This window comes from Sturnira hondurensis, unplaced genomic scaffold, assembly GCF_014824575.4.
Source record: "Sturnira hondurensis isolate 20B ecotype Veracruz unplaced genomic scaffold, ASM1482457v3 Scaffold0010128, whole genome shotgun sequence".
Lineage (NCBI taxonomy): Eukaryota > Metazoa > Chordata > Mammalia > Chiroptera > Phyllostomidae > Sturnira > Sturnira hondurensis.
In genome coordinates this window covers 16440951-16463406 of record NW_028082759.1, presented here as the reverse complement: position 1 = coordinate 16463406, position 22456 = coordinate 16440951, and the positions used below count along the sequence as shown (strand labels likewise).

The 22456-nt window shown below is 40.2% G+C and overlaps 1 protein-coding gene across 3 annotated transcripts in view; it reads right to left on the bottom strand.

The window, feature by feature from the left end:
• INPP4B (inositol polyphosphate-4-phosphatase type II B) overlaps nucleotides 1-22456 on the bottom strand; it is a 241481-nt gene that overhangs the window by 89454 nt on the left and 129571 nt on the right. For all 3 annotated transcript variants that reach the window (XM_037058473.1, XM_037058471.1, XM_037058472.1), the window contains 2 exons: nucleotides 20117-20225; nucleotides 2436-2613 (listed from right to left, as the gene is read on the bottom strand). In XM_037058473.1, coding sequence (XP_036914368.1) covers nucleotides 2436-2613; nucleotides 20117-20225 — 287 coding nt within the window. The remainder of the gene's footprint in view (nucleotides 1-2435; nucleotides 2614-20116; nucleotides 20226-22456) is intronic.

The following is a 22456-nucleotide window of genomic DNA, read 5'->3' as shown; positions in this document are numbered from 1 at the left end:
TCCTGTAGAAGTGAGTTCCTAAGGAAACAACTCAAGCATTTATTGTCTAGACATACCAGTTCAGATTCAATATAAGAAACAAGGAACTATTGACAAAGAAAGAATTTTATTCTCTAGTCCCCACTTTTCAGGATCCTGACCTCAAAAACAAAATGCTTTAAGCTAAATTTTGCTAATATTAAATTAGATTAACATTTAAGATGGCACTAACAACATTTATCTTCTATGCTAGATTTGTGGATCATGCTCTATTCATTATTTTTCCATTTTTAAGAAGTGTTTATTAGGCCATTGCTAGGAAAAAATAAAACAGTCTTGGGGCATGGAGCCTGAATCAGCAGCACCATGGCCAGAAGGAATGAATTATACTTTACTTTAAACCATGAGATACCTATTGTCTCCATAGACTGTACAAAACTCTATTACCTTGGATAATTCTTTGAAATTCCAGCCATGCATTCTTTAAAAAAAATGCATGGCTTGCAAACTTAAAAAGATCCTCCTGATTTTAAGGGCTGACAGATTTATTAATAGCTGAAGCTTGTCTACTCAGTAGAAAAGTACAAGGAAAAAATCGGAGCAATGCTGAATTAAAGGAGGAGAAAACACCTGCCCTGTCTCCCTACCCAAATCACTGCAGCAGGTTGTAAATGATGCAGGGAATGACAAGCCCCTGCCAATGCCCAGGAAGAGTATAAATTCTGCTCTGTGATCGCTGCCATGATGTGCTACTCACTAACGTTCCCTGCTCAGGTGAATCCAGGAAACCTCACCTCCGTCTGCAAATTCGGAAAAGAATTGAACCAAAAATGAAATTATACTATTTTACCTGACATGATGCTCTCTTCATTTTTCCCCCACTTTTTTTTCCCCTGGCCATAACCTATTATTGACTATTAGCTAGACTTATTGACTATCAGAATACTGAAGTGTCGCAGCAAAGTTTGTGTAAGATTTTCTTTTACTTTTAAAAATGGAAGCGTCAGGACCCATGTAAGACATAGAGGGTACCAGACTGTTTCCTCCTTCTTGGTTTCTGCCTCCTTGTGCCACGGCCTAGAAACTCCCTCCAGAAGCCAGCTAGTCACCCAAACACAAACACGAACCTGGTGTGACTTAACTGTAGCTGCGTGACTTTGCACATTTTTTTTAACTTTTCAGAGTTTCATTCTTTGCCTTTGTGAAATGGAAATAATAGATATCCTCCACTTGAAGATTAAATGAAATAGCGCCAGTCTTGAAGCCTCTAGCACAGTATTTGACGAAGTCACTACTTGTAAAATTTGGGAAAATTTTTCTTCCCCTGTCATGATGGAGGAGAGGAGGGAGGCTGCATTTTGAACCGGCAGTCTTGGGTTTTGATCATTTACTTTTCAATTTATTAGATAATTCACTTGACCTTGCTGAATAGGTATTAGCTAAAGTTTAATAAACATAGATATTAGTTTTACCCTATGAGAAAACAGATAATAATGTACACTTTAAATGAAAATATATTATTATTATAAATTAGCATATCTGAATAAAAAATAGAGAGAGATAGGATCCAGGTTTCTATGAATCTACTCTTTAGGGATGTGAAGAACCACACTGTTATTTTATTGTAAAATGAAACCAGAAGGATTTTCTTTGGTCCATCTCTTCAAGGGCATATTTATTGAAAGTGTCTCATGACCCATTGCGAGGTGCCCTCAGATGGCGGAGGTTAAGGATGGATGGATTGGAACTGGACGTCAGGACACCTGATCTTGCATTTAAAATCAAGCAGCAATGTTGCCCTTTCACCCCAGTTCGCTCTGTGCCATCCAGGTGTCCTGATTAGCTATGGAAGTGGATGGTGAGTGCCTGCCCAATGCCAGACTACCTTTCTTCTCTGCATACAAGGTGTTAAGTCACCTTTGGGAAAAGTGGCGCTTAGGTCCCACTACATTTCAGACGGTAACTAGTATTTTGTATCTTCTCCCGGTAGATAACGTTGAAAGTGAGTCAGGCAGAGAAATTATCCCATGCAGCTCTTAAGACTCCACATCCAACTCCTGCTTTCAAATGAAGTGACACTCCTATTCAAATGTATAGTTTCACATGCATAAAAATGAGGTGATCACCAGAGGAACATAAAGTAATTTTCAAAAACTAACTTAATTCATTCTCTAAAACCATGAACAAAAGAAAATGCAGGGTGTCAAGGAAAAGAAAAAATATATACACGCCAATAACAGGATTCGTGTCCTACTAGGGAAAAACAGCGCTCTGTAAGACTGGAAAGAGAATGAGGCCAGCTCAGTTTGATCCTAAGGCAATACTTGGAAGCTCACTTTTTAACATAGCCTGTTTTACATTTCCAGGTTCCGTGAAAGGCCAGGTATGCACAAAGCAACAGCGACGGGCATTTGGGCATTTCATTTCCCCCACTGCAGGGATGGTTTGGATCTTACTTTTTCGGAAAGCATCTTTAAAGAATTCTTCAAGCTGTCTGGAGAACGCTGGCTTGCAGAATCAAGCAAGAGGTCTGCATGGGTTGCTATCAGAGGCTGAAGTTGATTGATGTTGCTGAGAACTTCCTTTGCTTTGGCTGTGTTTTCCGGTGAATAGTAAATAAACTGGTACCCAGTACTGCAACACAAAGGCAGAGGCAAGTTACACGCTGAGCAGAAAGAATGTTCAGCCCTTACAATCACGTGGCAAATGATACACGTAAGTCCACATATCTTGAGTTCTTAATGAACACATAAGAACTATTCTAAGAGAGTCTTATGATGTCCCAAGGGATTTTTTTAAGTAAAATGACCAAGATATTTTTTAAGGTTAGGTAAAATAAATCCTGTCCTTACTCAACCACTAGGAATGTTCTTTACGATTACATATGTCAAGTACTGAAAATCAAAACAAATTAGTATTAGGACTAATTTGTTCAGGACACATAGCACAGAGGGAAAAGGCTGAGCCTTACATTCAGTGAAATCTGAATAAAAATATGAGCTCTGGTACTTTCTAGCTGGGTGACCTTGAGTAGTCTTTTATTTCCCCATGAGGGAGGTAGGAATAATTATCCAAATAATTACTTATAACGATAAGAGGTGGGTAGGATTGGTGATCATTCATGTGAAGTGCCTAAAAGAGTGCTCGACAGAGAGCAAGCATCCGATTACTACTACCTCCATTCTCCCCCCGATACTCAGGGCGGGAGAGCACATATTAATAGCTGGGAAAGAAAATTAATGCCAAGTGGGCATATGGAGAATTTTATTGGACAGGAAAAAGGGCATTTCCAGCAGAAAAATGTCATTATGCTATTATCTCATCACTTTTTTTGTTCCTTGCAGTTTTTAATTTGAGTTATGAAAAAGTCTAAAATTGATTGCTAGTTACAGCATCGCTGACTTTCATAACCATCATCTAGGAATTGGTCGAGCGTGGTGTGGGGGTAAGGATTCCGTGGGGGGGAGAAACCTTTGGCCAGTTTCATTAGGAAAGATAAAGGAGGCGTTCCAGCAGGGAAAGGAATGAAATAGCAAAACACCGGCCACCAAGAGAGAGAAGTAACTTTTGGTACATCTGCACGGTCAGTGCAAAGCTCGCTTATTCTCTTTTCATCCACCTGTCAAAGCACGTTTCACAGGACCTTGAAACGATGTTGAGCATTAACGAATATTTTCTCATACATTTACCAGATAAGTTATTAAAATTCCCATCATTCCATTTCTTATTTTGAAACATTAGAATCCAATAAGAAACATGCACATTTAGGAAGCATTCTCCCTTTCTCTCGACTCTAATGATTTTCAGGGGAAAGTATCACTTACTTCAGGGAGACAACATTCTTTTGCAAATATTTAATGAATATTCCTATGGTGCTATTTATTTAATTTCTTCTTGCACAATGATTAAAAGAAATGTGCTTGGCTGCTTGAACTCTTCATGAGGCACGACAAGAAGTCAATGAGGTATATAGGTTTATACAGAAAACACATTGCCAGTCTGCGGCACTTAAGAGAATTTGCTCTCAATTTTGTAAGTGACTTAAATTTCAGAAGCAGAAGCTTAAACAGAAAACATGCCTTAACTATTTGGCATATATATTTTAATGCAAATTAAGGCACTAGACAAATAACAATGGCGAGAAGGAGAAAGAAAACAGTGTCCATGGCAATTATCTAGGTCTCTTTCTGGCTCTTGGGATCTTAGGCAGGAGTGTGCTTAAGGCCTTAAACGGAAATCGTGAATTGGGATGTCCGCCTGTTCATCTGTACTCGGACTGTATACAAAGTTTAACCCACTCAGCCTTCAGCAAACCAAACAACCCCACACTGTCTTTGTAAAGACGATGATTACCTGACGGCCCCCAGGGTGGGGCTGGTGTTCAACGCCCAGCAGCCCCCACAGTAGGGCGGGGGTCTTGACTGCAGACCTGACCTGGAGATCAGTGTGTAGTTGCGGCAGGTGGGCCCTTCTCACTGATCTGCTCTTCCTTCCGTCAGTATAATTTGCTCTCTGGTGTCATCTTCTGATGGAAGGCCTCCCAAGCGGCTCAGCTCTTATCTAGAAAGTCAGCCTTCTCAAGGCCATGGGTGGTCTTCCACCTTTCTCTTTCCACATCTGTCCTCCCGTGTCCTCCCTGGCCTCCCACACTCATTCCCATGCATCCTCTTGGAGTCCAGTCGCCACTCGCCTCCTTTCTCTCCTCATACCATGCTGTCCGGGCTGTCCACTGCTACTTCATTCCTGGCGTTATCTACTCACACTATTATCTTCTACGTATTTCTTACTCTGCCAGCTCCCTTAGCATCTCCTCTCCATTTGAACCTAACACACACGTGTTCAAGATTTATTTCTCATATGTTCTCCGCTTCTATACTAGTTCAGCTGTGCTCACTCGGGGATGAGGGTGAGCTCTGAGTGTTTATCTTTAAAAATGCAGATGCCTTGGCAATGCCATCGTGGGCCATCAGCATAACTCCTGGCCCCGCTCCTGAGTCAGTGTCTGGTGGAACACACTTAGGTACCAGCCATCGGCCCTCCTGATTAAGTCTTTTAATGACACGCGCCTTATCTAGTGAGGCTGAAAGATTCATTTTCCACAATAAAAGCTAAACTTGGTGTCCAAGATGAAATAGTATGGTATGGAAAAAAATATCACCATCACAAAATAACTTTAAGTCTACATAAATTTCATCTACCTATTCAGTGCCTTACTTCTTAAACATGTCATATATTTTAATAGTTATAGCTCTTTAAATGGAAAGTTATGAGTCTAATTTAATTATCGAGATAAAAAGAATAGAGCTGAGCTCTGTGTTATAGTGGTCTGAAATTTACACTGAATGCAAACACTTGAATTAACTATCAATCAGAAGAAAACCAGCAGAAGAACAAAATATTTACTTGGAGAAAAAAATATTTTATGGGGCGTAAATAATATAGCAAAGCCTAGATAATGGAAATTGGTTTCATAATCATTTTCCACTGGTGAACCAATGGCTGCGTATATACGTGAACACATACATTTAAATTTCATTTATATTTATTTATATCCTTTAATATCACTTAATTAGAATACACACACCCTTACTCACCTCTGTGTGTGTGCATGCTGGTACTGGGATGCCATAGTTTGGAGATATTAAGAAAAATAAAGCACTTGGTGAACTAACATTCGTATTCATGTACTCTGCCACCAAAACACAATGAAAACAAAGACCGTGTTCTGGGGTCTGCACCACACTGCAGGCAATTTTTGCTCATCTCCTTGAGCCCCGATGGGTTGGCTTGCGCCAGGGTTCAGTCCTTGGAACTCTTTCGTTTTTCTCCCTTCTTTTTTAAATCTCCATGTCCTTCCTAAATAGTCTCATTTAATCTTGCGGTTTATCTCCCTCAGTTGCGCTAATGATCCCCAAAGTCACACGTCTAACCTAGCCCTTTCTCCTGAACTACAATTAAAGAGAAAAGCCCTCTGATGTGCCAGGGACCCCGACGTGCCAGGGAACCTGGCCCTGTGTTGGCAGAGGCCAGTTGAGGGGCATGCCCTACAAGGTCCAGTCCTTGCATGGCAGCTGGCTGGTGGATCAGGCCCACCTTCCTGAAGAAGATCCAGGGGTCATTCCGTTTGGACACTGTTTGGGACTACAAGTGCGTGGAAATAAACAAGGCTCTGTACAGCATAGCAGAAAAGCTGAAATATAGTGCAGTTGTTTCTCGTGTGGAAATTACATTAGTCCCTGGCCTCAAAGGGTTTCGCAATGTGCTTCAGGAACTTGTGGAAGAAAAAACAACAACTGTAAGAACAACACCCAAATCTTTCTGCTTTTCCCCACGCAGCCTTCCTAATTTTATTTATTTGTTTGTTTGTTTGTTTACTGCTTAAAATAAGCACTGGAGGAATAAAGTATTTATTTTGTTCACCTCCTATGGATTCCACTCATATAAGTAAATGAGTTACATGTTCTAAGCTTAAATTGATGTCTATCTTTGAAACTACTCATTTAAAAAACATTGGTTTCATGTTGACTTTGGAATCAGCATTTTTGAACAAGGCTTGATTCGGCCATTTTTTTAGCTCTATGACAAGTGGTGCCCATCAAGAGGGAAAAACCTAAAATTCATTTCAGTGCACTTTGCCCTCCAGGGAAATTTGCCTGTTGGCTCTGACCACAGGGGCTCCTCCTGCCCCTCGTTTTCGACTGCAAACTCTCATCTGCAGTTTCTTGACCAATAAGACCTCTTGTCTATGTACATCCTTTCTTTAGCCCTGTCCTTGCCCTAAAAAAGTTTCCCAGGCACAGTTATATGACCTTTAAATAAACACAGCCTCATGTGTTTTCACTTCCACCCATTGCCTATTCTCACTTTATCCCCAAATTCGCTTGCCCTGATTTCCTTTGCCAACTTCCAAGGGGCTGGTCAGTTCCGTTTCTCCTGGTCTGGGGACTGTTATTTTCACGCTCACTCCCGTAGGAAACTGTGATGGAGGAATACCCAAGCCAGGTCTTCCGATTGCTCCCGTGTGAAATATTTCCCAACTCCATCCTGGACCATATCCATTCACGTGCCTAATCAAAGTATAGAGTAAGGTAAGGGGAGCAATAGAAACCATTTCCAGACACATTGCCAAAACAAATGTTCCCCTTCCGAGGTGATGGAAATGTCATAAAACCGGATTGTGATGAGAACTGCAGAGCTCTATCAATTTACGAAAAATCATTGAATTGTACACTTGAAGGAGGTCAAGTGTACGGCATACAAATTACCACACTACAAAAGCACAGAACGGGTCGGCGGCTGCCAGAGGGTGAAGAGAGAAAAACAGAGAGATGTTGGTTAAGGGGGACAAAGTTTAAATTATGTAAGATGTGTCAGTTTGGGGGAACTAATGTGCGACGTGGTGGCTATTTCATGCATTGTGTGCATGAAATTGGCTAAGAGGGTACATCTTCAGTGTTTTCACCGCCACAACAAAGAAAGGCTGATTAACTTGATTATGTTAATAATCAACATACACAATGTGTATATGTATAAAATATCAAGTTATAGAACTTGAATATATAACATTTTTATTTCACAATGTGTATATGTATAAAATATCAAGTTATAGAACTTGAATATATAACATTTTTATTTGTCAATTATACCTCAATAAGGCTGGTGAAAAATAAAAGCGAATGTTACCAGCCTATGATACTACAGTGCTGGTAATTATGATTCTGGGATGGGAATATAAAAAAAAACAGAAGGTATAATGAGGGAGCCATTTTATTTTTTCCTCTGTTAAATCTAATAATGTTTTTTGAAGGGTCTTTAATAAAGTCAGTCATTTATACTGTAGAATTAAGACTAACAATGCAAATCAATCTTTATCTCTCCTTTCTCAGATTTTAATAGCTAATACATATTAGGTCTGTATCACAGACCTAGCATTATGCTAAATTATTTTCAGGGATTAATCTCTGAAGAACAAACATTATTCCATGATAAGATATGGACACTGGAGTCTGGTGCATTGAGCAACCTGGCCTGGATGGCATAGTTGGTAAAACCAGAGTTCAAAACCGGGTCTTTATTATTACACGCCTGAACCCTTCATTATGTTTTACAATATCATGAACATGGCAGTGACCCATTTTAAATTTGGAAACGTTATAATATGAACACTTACACAGGAAACATCTTTTCTTTAGTAACATAATGGTAGAAACAGCCAATGAATAGTAAAATACTATATAATTTTAAAAGCGCTCATCTTATTCAAACAGAGCTCTATATTAAACACAGCTTTAACTAAAGTAAGAATTTGAAGATCACCTCACAAGTAAATTGCTCCTAGAGGCTGCGTTGCCCATGCACTGAGGGAAGGGAAAGACCAGCGGTGGCCAGAGAGGTAAGCAGGGGGTGAGCATGCTCCTCATGTTCCTCCTCCTGTTCCTCTACAGGCCACAGACGGGGATGCTGGCAGAGGAGGAGAAAGGGAGAGACCTGTTTTGCCTCATCACGATCCCCCAGGACCTTGCCAACCTAAGGCTCTACACTCTTGTGTGCATATTTATCCTTCAGGGCAGCTGTAGACGCGGGGCTTGCGTACTAACCACTCAGCACGACAGCTCCTTACGCTCCCAGCTCAGACAGAGGTTTAAAAGTACTAACAGGAAAATGGAGACCGCTGTATCTGAACAACAATGAAAAAAATGCAAAAAAATAAAATAAAACAAAAGCAGTGTAAAAGGATGTCACATTGCACGTGTTCACATTTTCTAGGCGTTTGTAGTTGGAAAATTGTTTAATGTAACCTACTTTCCCATATTGGCTCAAAATGGCAAAAAGGTTTTACAGAGCTATTGCTCCCAGTGTACAACTAGGTAAAAAGGAGATAAAAAACCAAAACCATCCTAAAAGAACTAGAACTCCGTGCATATCTATGTGTCCCACTCAAAAATAAACATACTACCATTTTTTCTTTTGGAAATGTATTTTTCTTTCTTTTTTCACCTTCTTGACATTTAATTTCTCCTTTACACTTGAAATGCTCTAGTGGAAAATGATTCTACATTATAGTAAACAGTTCCAATGATACGACACACAGAATCCTTTGCACATGTGTGTGTGTGTGCAAATAGAAATAAAATCAGACTAACTGCAAGGAAGTTTTCTGGAGAAGAATGACTGACTTACTCCCATTTTTATGCTATAATCTTTCACAGTGAAGAGTAGGGGAACCTGTCCAGAAGTCTCTTAGCACGGTATCTAACAGTCTCCCTTCTTCTAGGCTCACTTTGTATCTTTAGATTCTCTGGGACGATTCTCTAGGGAGGTTTTATTTTGCATAAATATCATTCATGGTAAATGGGTTCCTTTCATGCCAGAGAGGCTGAATGGAGTTCTAGAAGAGAATGAGCAAAGAAACAGTCCCCAAAGTAGGAGCAGATTACATAGCATGACAATCTAAATACAACAGTATCTAGTTTCCATACTAGCAAGCATATTTTCCTTTCAGAAACATTGACCAATATGTTTAGGTTAATCAACCTCTGTGTACATTTAATTTCATGTATTCTTTCAGGCACATTTTTGTGTATATCCCTATATAGTTCATAACCCATATGCAAATAAAATGACTACAGAGCGTTCTACTTCAGTGATGTAGAATATTTGGCTTATCTATTCATTGAAGTTGTTTCTAATAGTTTACTATTATGAATAGAACCAATATACATCTTTGAAAATTTTACTGTTTTTCTTTTATTATTTTATTTTTGGTATATCCCTAAACAATTGGTTTCCCTGAGTTGTTTTTGGGAGGGCTATAAATAAGGCTAAAGTCCTAGAAATATTTTTACTGACTACCGGACACAGCAATTTCAGGCAGATTAAACTAGTAACAGACCTGGGTAAAAATCATCATATCAATTCGTGTTTTTCTTAATAGGATACATAAAGTGATTTACTTTTAAATTATATTCTTTTAAAAGCTCCAGAGCAATTGAGTGGGGCGACTTTTGAAAATTTCTATCTGGCAGGTGACAAAATCAATTCCTGGGAAGGTCATCTGTAACTAACATTATTCCAAAGAACTAACATGGTCCATTTATGAAGAACACGGGTTCTGGGTTGAATTCCTACTCTTCGTGGTGGGGTGAGTTAGTATGGAAGAACTTGAGAGGGGAAGAGAAGTATAATTTTCCATCTCTGGTTCTGTCATTATCTGTATGGGCGATTGCATTTCTGGACCTCAGTATTCTTATCGATAGAGATTTCACATTATTTCCAACATTTAGAACATTCTTTATTGAGAAGAATACCACAGACTCATCAAAATGATTTTCTTGTTTCCCAAAACGTCTTATCATATTGACACAGACAACTGGCTGTACTGACTAAGCAATGAAAACAAATGATTTATGACCTATACTCCTTTTCCCAGTGGCCTTGACATTTAGTCAGTTATAGAAAACAGAAACCTGAGACTCCTTCAGCCCTGCCCAATCTCCCTCAAGTCCTGGTTCAGCAGGATTTAATTCCTATAAAGTTTCCTAAAAATCTTTAACTCTGTAGGCACCATTTCCTCTCACCATCACTGTTATGACAGCCTAACTGTTTACCCTTCTTAGGTTCTCTACACACTGTCACTCAAAATGCAGCTCTGTCCTGACAGTGCAGCTCAGTGGGTTAGCTGTTGTTCTGGAAGCGAAAAGGTCGCTGGTTCAATTCCAGGTCAGGGCACATGCCTGGGCTGTGGGCCAGGCCCCTGGTTAGGGGCATGCAAGAGGCAGCCCATCGATGTTTATCTCCCACTCTTTCGCCCTCCCTTTCCTTCTGTCTAAAAATAGCAAATAAAATCTTTTTAAAAAAATGAAAATCAGATCATATTAATCCTCAGACAAAAAACCTGTCAATGAGTCCCCATCACCTAAAGGATGAGCTACCAGGACTTGGTATAGCAAACAAGTTTCCTCAGGTCTGGCCCCTCTTTCCTTCCCAGCCTCAGACCCTCTCTCTCTTTCTCTTCTGCTTTCTGCCCATTGCTCTCTGAGCTGCTGTCTTCCTAGGGTGTCTTGTAGCCGATCTCTTTCCATCCATCTATGCTGACACCACTGCAGGCCAAGCCTTCTCTCTTCTCCACAGGTTCATTGCCACCACTACTTGCTAACATGAGCCACCTGACAGGGAAGAGGACTCGGCAATTGTTCAGGCACGTTCCCTTCTAACAAAGATTTTGCAACACAGTCATTTTTTCTCATGTTACCTGAGATAACTGTACAATTTTTCCAGGACATAGATCCTGTAGGTACATTTTTTAAAGGTAGTACCTTTACTATAATCTTGCAAAGAATGAGATACTCCACAGTTAGCATCTATACTAAAAAAACACAGTATTTTACATTTTTTCTGAACATTTATTTGTAGATAACTTTTTTCTTGTCATTTGCTGCCTTTGGAATGATGGATATTAAAATATCTAAGCTAAGAGCTGTAACACAGTCTGGCAGTCACTCAGTGTTTAAACTGAGCACAGCCTTCTTTGTTGGATTAAGGCCCTGCCAGTTGAGGTGACATGACTGTGTGATGGTTTAAACTCTTTTCTAGTTTAAGATGAAGGAGAAATGCAACTCCTGATTTACAGAAAATAATTCCTCAAACCATTGTACCTATTCATATTTAGATTGGCTATTTTTATAAAAATCACCACCTTTCTCCTTTCAGAACACATAAAAATATACTTTCCCTTCCTCCTGAGGTTCAAGTGAACACTAATATGTTGGTACTTGACAAATGGCTGTTTTTAAACCCTACAAGACACTTCCCCCAGATGCGTCCATGTTACCGTTTTCTAATTCCACAGTCATTCCCTGTGCTTGGTACAAGCCCAGTCACACCGATCCCTTCAGGCAGAGAGGAGATAGCCCATGGACAGGCACTCTTTTTCACTTCTCTCATTCATTCCATTGTATTTACTTAACAAACACTTATCAGAGCAGTTCTGGGGGGTACTGGGGTCCACCAGACAGATGCCCCTCCCCTCAGGGCACACACAATCTAAAGGGGAAGGCAGACAGTTAGAAAGCAGACGTGGTCTAGCCAAGGAGCCAAAAACGGCTTGTAGGCAGAACCGAAACTGAGGAAGTTCTGTTAGGTTCATGACAGAAGGTGATGTGAGAGGAAGCTGGAGAAAAAAGCAGGGCAGGGCACTCGTGCACATATTATGCACCTTAGACTTTATACTCCAGGTGCGAGGTGGCTAAAAAAAAGTTTGAAATCATGAAGTCGCTAGATTGTATTTGCATTTTAGAAATATTACTCCAATCAAGGTGAGAAAAATGGACTGGAGGAGAGCCAGCCTGATGAGGAGATTTGCAGGTAGACATTGAAAAGACATTGAAAAGACATTGGGCGATTCTATGAGTTCGGTTTATCTGAAGCCATAATTCATTGTTGAAATAAATGGCTTCCTGAGAAACAGGAAGGTAGAACTGATAGAACTGATTTTGGGGGAAGAGCTGGGGAGAGGGAGGAATGTAAGCAAGGGAAGAAAAGTAATCAAGAATTGCTAGCTATGTCTATGTTGAACATCTAGGTGCCTGCTGGCGACTTTTATTGATAAAAGGAATCCTCAAGAGAAGCCTGAGGGTAAGGGTGAGTGATGACTCCCTCTGTTGACTTGGAAGAGCTTGAATGACACCATTAATGAGAGGTTGTCTGCTAGACGGCTATCAATAGATGTCTGGGCCGCATGAGCCACACCTGGGCTCAATGCAGAAACGCCATCTAAAGAACTGTGCTCAGAAGACCTGGCAAGTGTGATCTTATGCACATAGACACAAAGTTTGGGGGGAGGATAATATGGCAGCACCTCTAAAATTCAACAACCTCAGCCAAGCAATTCTACTTTTAAGAATTTATATAAAAGAAACCCTCATAAATTTTGAGAGAAAATTTGAGAATAAGAGTGTACCATACAAACACAGTGGTCATAACAAAAATTAGAAATGGTGGAAATGATCAGCAACATTGTTTGTATTGGTTAGATAATTATTCTACATTCAATCAATACAAACCTACTTAGCTTTTAGAAAGCAATACATTTAGTTAAGAATGTCTCATTGAAATGAGACATTCTTAAGACATTTTTAAGTGAAAATATACTTGTTTGTCTTTTGCATATAGAATAGCTAAAATTATTAAGCCCTCATTATGTGCTAGGTGGCATTATACATTTTTTGCTGAATGTGAAGTCATCAAATTTCCAGAACAATCCTGTAAGTGAAGAAATTTTTTTTCATGCTGTGAATGAGGAAACAAAAGTACAGAAAGTGGAGGTAATTTGACTAAGGTCACAAAGTCTGTAAGTGCTCAAGCCAGGACTTAGTTCACAGAGAAAGTGGAGTCCACTAATTATCTGTGACAAAAGTTTCTGCCCTGCCCCAGATCAGGGGCCAGGAAAATTAAACTGAGTTACAGAAAAGTCAAGAACATTACATTCCCATGACCTGAATATGTGAACTTGACTTCTAAACGCTGAAAGCTCAAACAGTTGGATGCCTAGAAAAAAATGCATAGAGAAATACATTAAGCTGCTCCAATTGCTTTATTCTGGGAAGAGAGCATGAAAAGGTAGGCTTTTTGCATCACATGCTTTTTTATTCTTTGAATTTGTGTGCTACAAGCACATTTTACTCGTATAGTTAAAATGAGAAGGAAGGAGCAAGCTGCATTACAAACTCATTTAGGATCGTATGCAACTCAGCAAAAATCCTTCCATTCCTCTGGAGCACATTGAGGTCAATACTTCGAGAGCCTCATCATATAGCTGGCACAGTAGGCCCGAGTCTGAACACGGCTATTTCATTGAAAAACTCTATTATCCCCATACTCCAGGTTATAGATGTATGAGATAAAACCCACTAATTCTTGAAGATCTGATGTGTTCAGGGAGCTGCCTGCAGGGAAGTGCACATGGAGAATACCAGCCTGGCACACAGGATAGGCAGACCTAGCTGCCTATTTGCTCAAATATGAACTGAATTGAGAGCTAAGAGTGGCTGAGGAGGGACTGACTCAAAGAAAGAAAAGAATATACCCCCAAGGAATCAAGTTGTACTCCACACAAAGATTTAAATTTCCATCTCCTTGAAAATGACCTATTGTCAGCTACTGGATACAGTTCAAAAGGAAAATGAAAGGAATGCTGGGATTTTATTCATGCTTATTCTTATTTCCGTTGGGTCTGCGTCATACCTTTTTTTGTTATATGAAGTTTTTTTTTAAAGAAAAGAAAATGCATTTGAAAATGAATAGGACATGAATTTTAGCTATAACCTACAAGACTGATATTTTTGTACACAAGTTTTGGTGTATTGGGAATGACTTCCAAAGAACTGCAAACACTTATTTTTAAATGGAGAGCATTCAATTTATACAAGGTGGAGCAAAAGTAGGTTCACAGTTGTGAGTACACAAAACACGAAATTTATTCTTACATTATTATGCATTAATTGTTGTGTTATTTTCCACACAACTGCAAACCTATTTTCTCTCATCTCTGTATACTTTGAAGAATTAGTCATTTTAAACCATTTGGAATTTTTAAATTTATAACAAAAAAATAAAAACATAGATTATAAATGGGAAAAACAAATGAGAAAAGAAGGCAGCCATATGTTGCCAGTAAATGCATTGCTGAGAAAGAAGAATATGGGTGGTTTTAATCTCTTTCTTTTGGCCTTTTCACATTTTCCAATAAACATATTTACAAAATTGGAAAATTATCAATAGAAAGTTGTTATTAAAAGTACATTACTGAGCCCTGGCTGGTGTAGCTCAGTGGATTGAGCTGGGGCCTGCGAACCACACGATCGCGGTTCAATTCCCAGTCAGGGCACATGCCTGGGTTGCAGGCCAGTTCCCAGCAGGGGACGCACGAGGGGCAACCATACATTGATGTTTCTCTCCTTCCCTTCCTCTCTAAATATAAATAAATAAAATCTTTAAAAAATACATTATTGAATGACAGAAATATTTCTACTTCGAAGACGTTTGACATGATGTCAGACTAGACAACTCTGCCAGATTTCTGACAAGAGATCAGCCTAGAAGAGCCTTCAAGCAAATACTTTGGCAACAGCTGCCTCGTTTGCTCGCATGTTACTGGAGAGGCTAGAGGAAGGAGCATTGGAAAAATTCTTCTGCAGCTCCACATAGGGGCCTCGGCTCTACAGCCACTAACAAAAGGGTTCATTTGTTTTATTTCCCCCAAACTAAGCAGTGGCCAGTGATTCTATCGGAAGAATATATTTCAAAGGTAGCGCATCCAGTTCTCTCATTTCTGGTTTATTGGACGCTGGCTACACCTTAGGCTACAGAGAGCAACCTGAGTGCAAGGTTTTCCCTTTTTTCTAAGAAGTCTCCTATTTATAACAGAGAAAGAGGAAATACCTACTTTAGTTCTCCTTACAGTAGTAAGGAAACTGTTCCTCAGAGTTTTTGCCATGTGGTGAAGTAGCCATTGATCTCATAAAAGGTAAGTCCGCTTTGTTGAACTCTCTGAATCTGTTTCACTTCCCTTCCGAAAATTCCCCCAAATTCTAGTATAGACTCAAGTTGTTGTAGGTTCAAGGACAGCCTACAATATTCCTATTAGTAAAATTTTAGTTCATTTTCCTTATGACTTTTCCAGATGATTACTTTCTTTCTTCCATTTGAAGTTGTGGGGCGGTAAAGGTTGCTTAGGATGGTCTGGAACAGAGGTGGGGGGAGGTGGACAAGCAAGGTACACACTCAGGGTAGGCACATGGCCTGCGTGCCGTTAGGATCCTTTGCAGGGACTTCCCTCTGAGTCCATTCCAGATGAACAGCCAGATCACAGGGAATGAATATTCTCAAAAAGGAGTTAACAACATCCCTCATTGGCCGTGTTTTTCTCTACAAAGGCTCTTGGTTTTCATGAGGTGTCTTTTCATCTTCATGAAAGAATTATGCCTTCAGGTCATGGTCCTACTGAGTGAAAATTCTGGCTGAATCTGAAGTTCCTGCTGAAATCAGAAATGATCAAAGCAGGAAAACAAGTGGTGAATCACTGCCTCCAGGATGCGTAGATGTTTGATGTGAAATAGAGAATCATAGGTTACAAACATCCTGGTCTTTAAAAAATATGTGTGTGCTTACAGTCTTGTTCTCTTAGAAAAATCTCATGTTTATAGCATGAAACCGTCTATAATGTGCTTGCTTTTATTTGTTTGGATATTACTGGGTCCAAATGTACACAGATCAAAATTCTTATAGCTTTCCTCCCCTTTTTCATTCCATTTTGCAACTGTTGAATGAGTTCAGGATTCATTCAACAAAAATTTGTGTTGAGTGGATTGTAATACTTTTCTGCATTTCAACAAATATTCCCTTATGTAGATTTTCTTTGCGTCTGATACATGCCAACCGCAGTTTGGTACATTTCTCAAGCTCACCTCATCTGTGTCACTATTCTCTCTATTCTCCACACCCTTCATCTGTCCTCTCCCGGAACGAACCACTTACATCTCTCGTAGCCCTAGCTACGCAATTAGATGCACTGGGAAGCTTTTACAACATGCTGATGCCTGGGCTCCATTCCCAGGACTTGCACCTAATCTGACCCAGGGGATATCATGGTGTATGTGAAATGTTTTCAAACCCCCAAGGTGATTCCATTGTGCGGCCAAGGTTGAAAAATCCTCACTGTCTCTATTGGTCTGTTGTATTATGGTTATTTGTGAAACCTTATTTCTCACTGGAATTTTCAGCACTTTAAATCAGAGACTACGCCTGATTCACAGGTGAATTCCAATGCCTGTTCAACTTTATCTATGGAACGAATGTACGCTAAGCACCCTGTGGGGCACCCCGGAAGACCCACAATTCAAGAGAGCATCACCTTTTACTCCAAAATATGACAAAGTGTTATGAAATTATCGAGGAAAGACAAATCTAACACACCGTAAATGTGACCTGCTAAATCCAAATTAAATATTAGGGCACATAGTCAAATCACCTTGAGAACTCAGGAGGGCATAATGGAGGGGGTAAGACATCAGAATCAATCGTGTAGAATTTTGAATGGGACAGCGTATATAAGTTTGACAGAAATAAATGTAAGCAGAGTGGAGATGAGAACAGAACAATTTCTAGTAAAAGGGAACAGAGTGAGGGAAGAGGTGGGAAGGTGGGAAGTCCACTAAGGAAACAGTTTTAGAGCCTTTCGGAAGCGTCTGCAGGGAGAAGGGTGATGGAGGCAGGAAGCTGGTGGGGTGAATCCACAGCAGCTTCGAAGGCCCAGTGGCTGAGACCGGCCTCCATGAAGGTTTCTGAGCAGGAGAGTGATGTACCCAGATACCTGTGCCTTAAAAAAGTCAATCTGCCTAATGAACTACCTTGTAGCTTTTATAATAAGTCTTTATGAAATAGGAATTACATTATGGGAGTCCCACAAGCAGATGAGGCCTTTTTCATGCTAAAATCCTTTTCATGATGTGGTCAATATGCTCATCAAACAATAGATCGCTGAGGAATTGGCACATCAATGACTGTACTCAGGTGACAGCATTTCATTGCCTTAGCAGAGAAAGGATAAATGAAGGTGGAGAAGTAAAATGGCTTTGGTAGTTTCCCCTAAAAAACTGTACTGAAAGACTTTTCAGGGAGGATAGCAAAAGAAAAAAAGAGGCAAAGAAAATTTTCTTCACTTAATGTAATTTTCTGCACAGCCACATCTACATGTGTAAGTTGAACTCACTCATTTCATACAGTCACATTTACTTCCTCTCTACGATTGCTCTTGACTAGCAAATGCAATATCTGCCGCTGAGAAAACCTGCAGAAAAACAGCTTGCACTGTGTGATGTCACTTTAGGCCTAATGCCTTTCCCAAGTCAGCTCTCACTGGGACGGCGGGCTGTTCCCACGCTCACCTGCCTCGGAAGCTGTGTTTGTCCCCCCCGCCCCCACAGTGCTGGGGAGAGCACTTTTAAGATCTACACCAAGGTATCCGTTCAACTTTTAAAAAAATTCCATTGTATGTATTAATAAAGCAAGAGGATAAACAACACAGAAACAACCTAAAGCAAGTCAATGTTTACAAGGAGTGGACACGTTTCTCTCTCTTATTTTAAATTCAGTGCAACAGCTGTGTGTGTTTATATGTATGTGAACATTCCAGTGAGAAGTGAAGAATACTGAAGAATTCAGATATTCGTGAAGATATTTAAAACAAAATATGTTATTCAGAGTTGAACCACACAACTCAGCATTTGTCTGTGCCAGAAGCGTACGGTGATACTTCATGAAATAATATGGAAGGTCCCACGGCTCCCATACCGACGCTATATGTTCAAGTAGACCTGTGGGTAGTTTTCAGCCCCCTAATTAGGTTTTACACTTTAAAATGGGAGTGAGAGAAACAAATAAATTATTCTCAAGGTAGAGATGTCCAGTTTAAGACAAGATAGAGTGAATACAATGATAGAGTGAATACAAGATAGAGTAAAATACAATGTATTTTACTTCTCCTGCTAATCACAAAAATTACTCTAGTCAAAACGTCGAAGTCACTTATCAGAAGGCTCCGAGAGCAAAGGAGGCGGGTTGGCTGAGAGTCTCAGGAGCTGGGGAATGACAGGGGAGTGAGTCTGTAGGCTTATTTATTTATTTTTCTGTCTACCACATATCCCAAGGGTGTTAGAGAAGTCCCCAGGGCAGCCCAACGCCACCTAGAAATAGAACCCAAGAAAAAACAAAGGACAAGTAAAAGGGGGGCCCGACACAGAGGGAATTTTACTCATACGTGTCTATTCTGAGGGGTCTCTCCCCCTCCTCTTGAAGGCTGGCACAGCAGGGGGTCAGTGAGAAACACCATTCCCAGTAGAAACCATAGGCAGGAACCTACATTCCGCCCCATTCCTATTTGACTAAAGAGATGGCACCCTTTCCCCCATGGGGTCTGTAACTGAACTGACTTCCAGCTCCTGCTTCATTCATGGGGCTTCTGCCCCCGGAGCCCCTGGCTGGAATTCTGCCTTCCTCTCCCTGTTAGAACGATAAAGTGGCAGAACTGGTTTCCACAGCAGAAGGGATGAGTTTCTCTGTGGCCATGGGACAGTTCTTTGTGATGGTTGCTCTCATTCACACCTAGAGCACAATTCCACTGAAGTATGCACCCTCCTCACCAAAACCAAAAAGCCAAACCCAGAGGAATCGGAACATTGTACACCTAATAATAAATGTATTGTGTGGTAAATGTGATGAAACTGGGGAAAAAAGAAGGTTCTGGTTTTGCTACTCGGGTAAATTTTTTAAACACTACCATTGAATCAACTATGATGACAGATACCATTTCCCCTACCTTTCAGAACTCAGAGTCTTATTCTAAGAAGAGTGACTACTTGAAAAGAAGTTACTGTTCACATCAGGGTAACACTCTTCAGGGTTTACATAAGTGCAGTCAGAGCCAGAGGATGTCATAAGGTAAACTTCATAAACCACTGATGCAGCGTTTCAGAGTAGCCAGAGGAAAAAAAAATAACAAAGTACATTATAAACAACAGTAGTAATACTTTGGGTTTTTTACCATACCTTTTCCCTAAGGAATTGAATATTTTTCTCTTTTAATCTCATTAGTCAACTAACAATGTTCTGTACGGATGTCTCTTTTTTCAAATGGCACAACTATGTGCCTTGCCCCAGACCACATCGGAAATACCCACAGGGTGAGAGTCAGCAATCGGGACTCACGATCTGCCTTCGGTGTCTGGCTCTGCAGTTACACTAGACTACGCTTCCAGCTACATCTCTACCTGAACATCATTCCACTGAATGAGCAACAGTTGACCCTAGAAAACAATCTACTTTTAGCAGCTTTGTTTACACAAACATTTCCTGCCCACAGGGCACTACTCAATAAGCCACATATTCAAGCATTTATTCTAATTTAACTTCTGCTCCAGTGTTTTTGTTTGGGGAATCCAGCAACTTTAAGTTACTAAATAGGTTGAGATACAAGAACTATTTATTGTGACAGACCACGCTTCTTTATTCTAAACGTAGAAGAAAGTGTATAAACTCTCCCAAAGGGAAGATGACATCATTCGTGCATCTCGTCGTCACTTACTTTCTCCTTTCTGTTTCAAATCTGTGGAGCAGCTTCCGAAGACCGCCATTCTTAAATCCCTGAAAATGAGCAGCTGGGGCTCCCACGGTGATCACATCGTAGAGAGCATCTGGAACAGGAATGGACAAGGAGATGGACACTTTGCCAACATTTCTCTCCCGCACACTGTTTGCACAGGAGCATACGCACTGTCAGAAGTTTGAGGTGTTATTCTGTTTAATTTTGCAGAAATAACTCTGAACTCGCATCTCAAGGGGGCAAGAGGAGCTAATCCATCTTTCTAAAAGCCACCTGTGCACCTAAACAAGTTATAATATTTCCTTGATTTATGACTACATCTTAATTATATGCTACTGTGTAGAACAGTATGTTCTCTCATTCTTCTGTGTACTTACTGAGATAACATGCTAATTGTCCTTTTGTGTATTTTACTTTATTGAGTTTTGCATCATTTAACTTGCAATCATATTGAAATTCAACAATAATGAATCTTACAACCGAAATCTACAGAGAAAAGAAGCATTTTGGTTCAAGGACAGAATTTTGTAAAAATCTGTATAGAGGGGTTCCTGCCTGTGTCTACTAAATCTTACTCAATATTAATGCATGCTTTTGCAAGTTCCTTAGATGACACAGAAAGAATACACAAAATGTCTCTTGATCTATTTTCCAGCAAGATACTCTGTTTTTTTCAACAAAATATCCATACATTTAAAATTGAACCTCAATCCTTTGATCTTGAAAGCCACCAAGTTTCACACATATTAAGTCTGGGGCTTCAAAACACACCATCATTTTTACATTCTAATAAAAAGCATTCCCATAAGAAGGAAGACTGAGTGAATGCCCATTGTTAAACTACATTTTATTGAGGAACCTAATTTCATAGTAGATCCTTCTCAAGTTGATTTTGGTCTTGATACATTGGCTGTTTTTCAGATCTCATTTACAGGGAAAATGTAAATCATTTTATTAGCTTCATGTAAACACTGTGACTTTTCCATAGTGGTTCGAGCAAACGCACCTGTGATATTTTTCTTACTAAAATGTATCTTCAAAATGCAAGGTCACAAAAAACAGAGTACAACCCAAATCAATCTGACAAGAAGGCAAATACTGAACAGCCACTTAATAGATTACTGGAGTGGTGATCTTTTGCCTTTTAAAAACATCACTAATGAAGTAGAAGCCACATTATCTCAAAATAACAGAATATTAGACTTCTGAGAAATTTGAAGGTTTCTTTTGTCCAGAGAATTTTAACCTAGGCCTGAGCAATGGGTTTCAGATGTCCATGAATATATACAAATTTTATGAGTGCCCCTGTTTTACTTCCTGGAAAGGGGTCACGCTTTCTCAGGTGGTCATGAGACCACCCCAAAGTTAGCAACTCTGAATCTTTGTCCACCTTCGTGTATCTGCTCAGAAACCCGAGGGCATTGAGAAGTTACCTGCTTTGTCTAAAGTCCCTGAGACCCTGTACTCAAGGTCTTCAGACCTCTGCCTCCAGGAAGGACAGTCAGTGGTTTAAGTGACTGTCACCTGGTCCTTGGCTCTGGATCCCAGCTCTGCCACCTGGAAGTGCTGTGGCACTGGGACACTTAACCTCACCAGGTCGCAGCTGCCTCAGCTAGAAACTGGAGTTGAAAGTAGTTAAAAGTGATATGCATTCAGTATTACTTGTGATTATTGTTTCTGTATGAAGTAATCCCACCAATGAAGCAAAGAAAGGTGATATCTGAACTCGTGCTTATGTTTCCATACCTTTTCAGTCTGAAAAAGAAAGTAAGGCTGAGATCACTCTTCCGAACACAATCAGTTCCCACGTTCATTGAAACTGAATGCAGAAGGGAAAGCCATCAGGCGCTGCAGAGAGCCAAGCTGCACTCCCGCTAAAACCTGGGCGACCAGCAATGCCAACTGCACACAGAACTAACTAAAAGCTGTGTACCCGAGTCCCATGAAGCCCAAACAAAAGGCATGCCTAACTCAATGATTAAAAGAAACAAACCGTAGACTCACTGGACCCAAAAGAGTTTCCACCCCACCCAGCAAGAAGGGAGGAATGAGTGTGAGTGGAAAGAGAGAGCATCCTTAACTGATGGAGGTTCACATTTCTTACTTTTGCAAAACTTTCAAACACATGTGACCACACACATGCTGCTAGGGCCCATTGGGAGGTATCGTACGAGGCCCAGGCACATGAAGTGCCCTGAACGTAAGTCTTATGAGCCTCGTGGTGAATCTGTGAGTTTCTGCAATTTCCAAAACTGCTTACTAGGTACAGCAGCCTGCTATTTCTTCATCCACCTCACTAATCACGGGATCCCAGTGATCTTG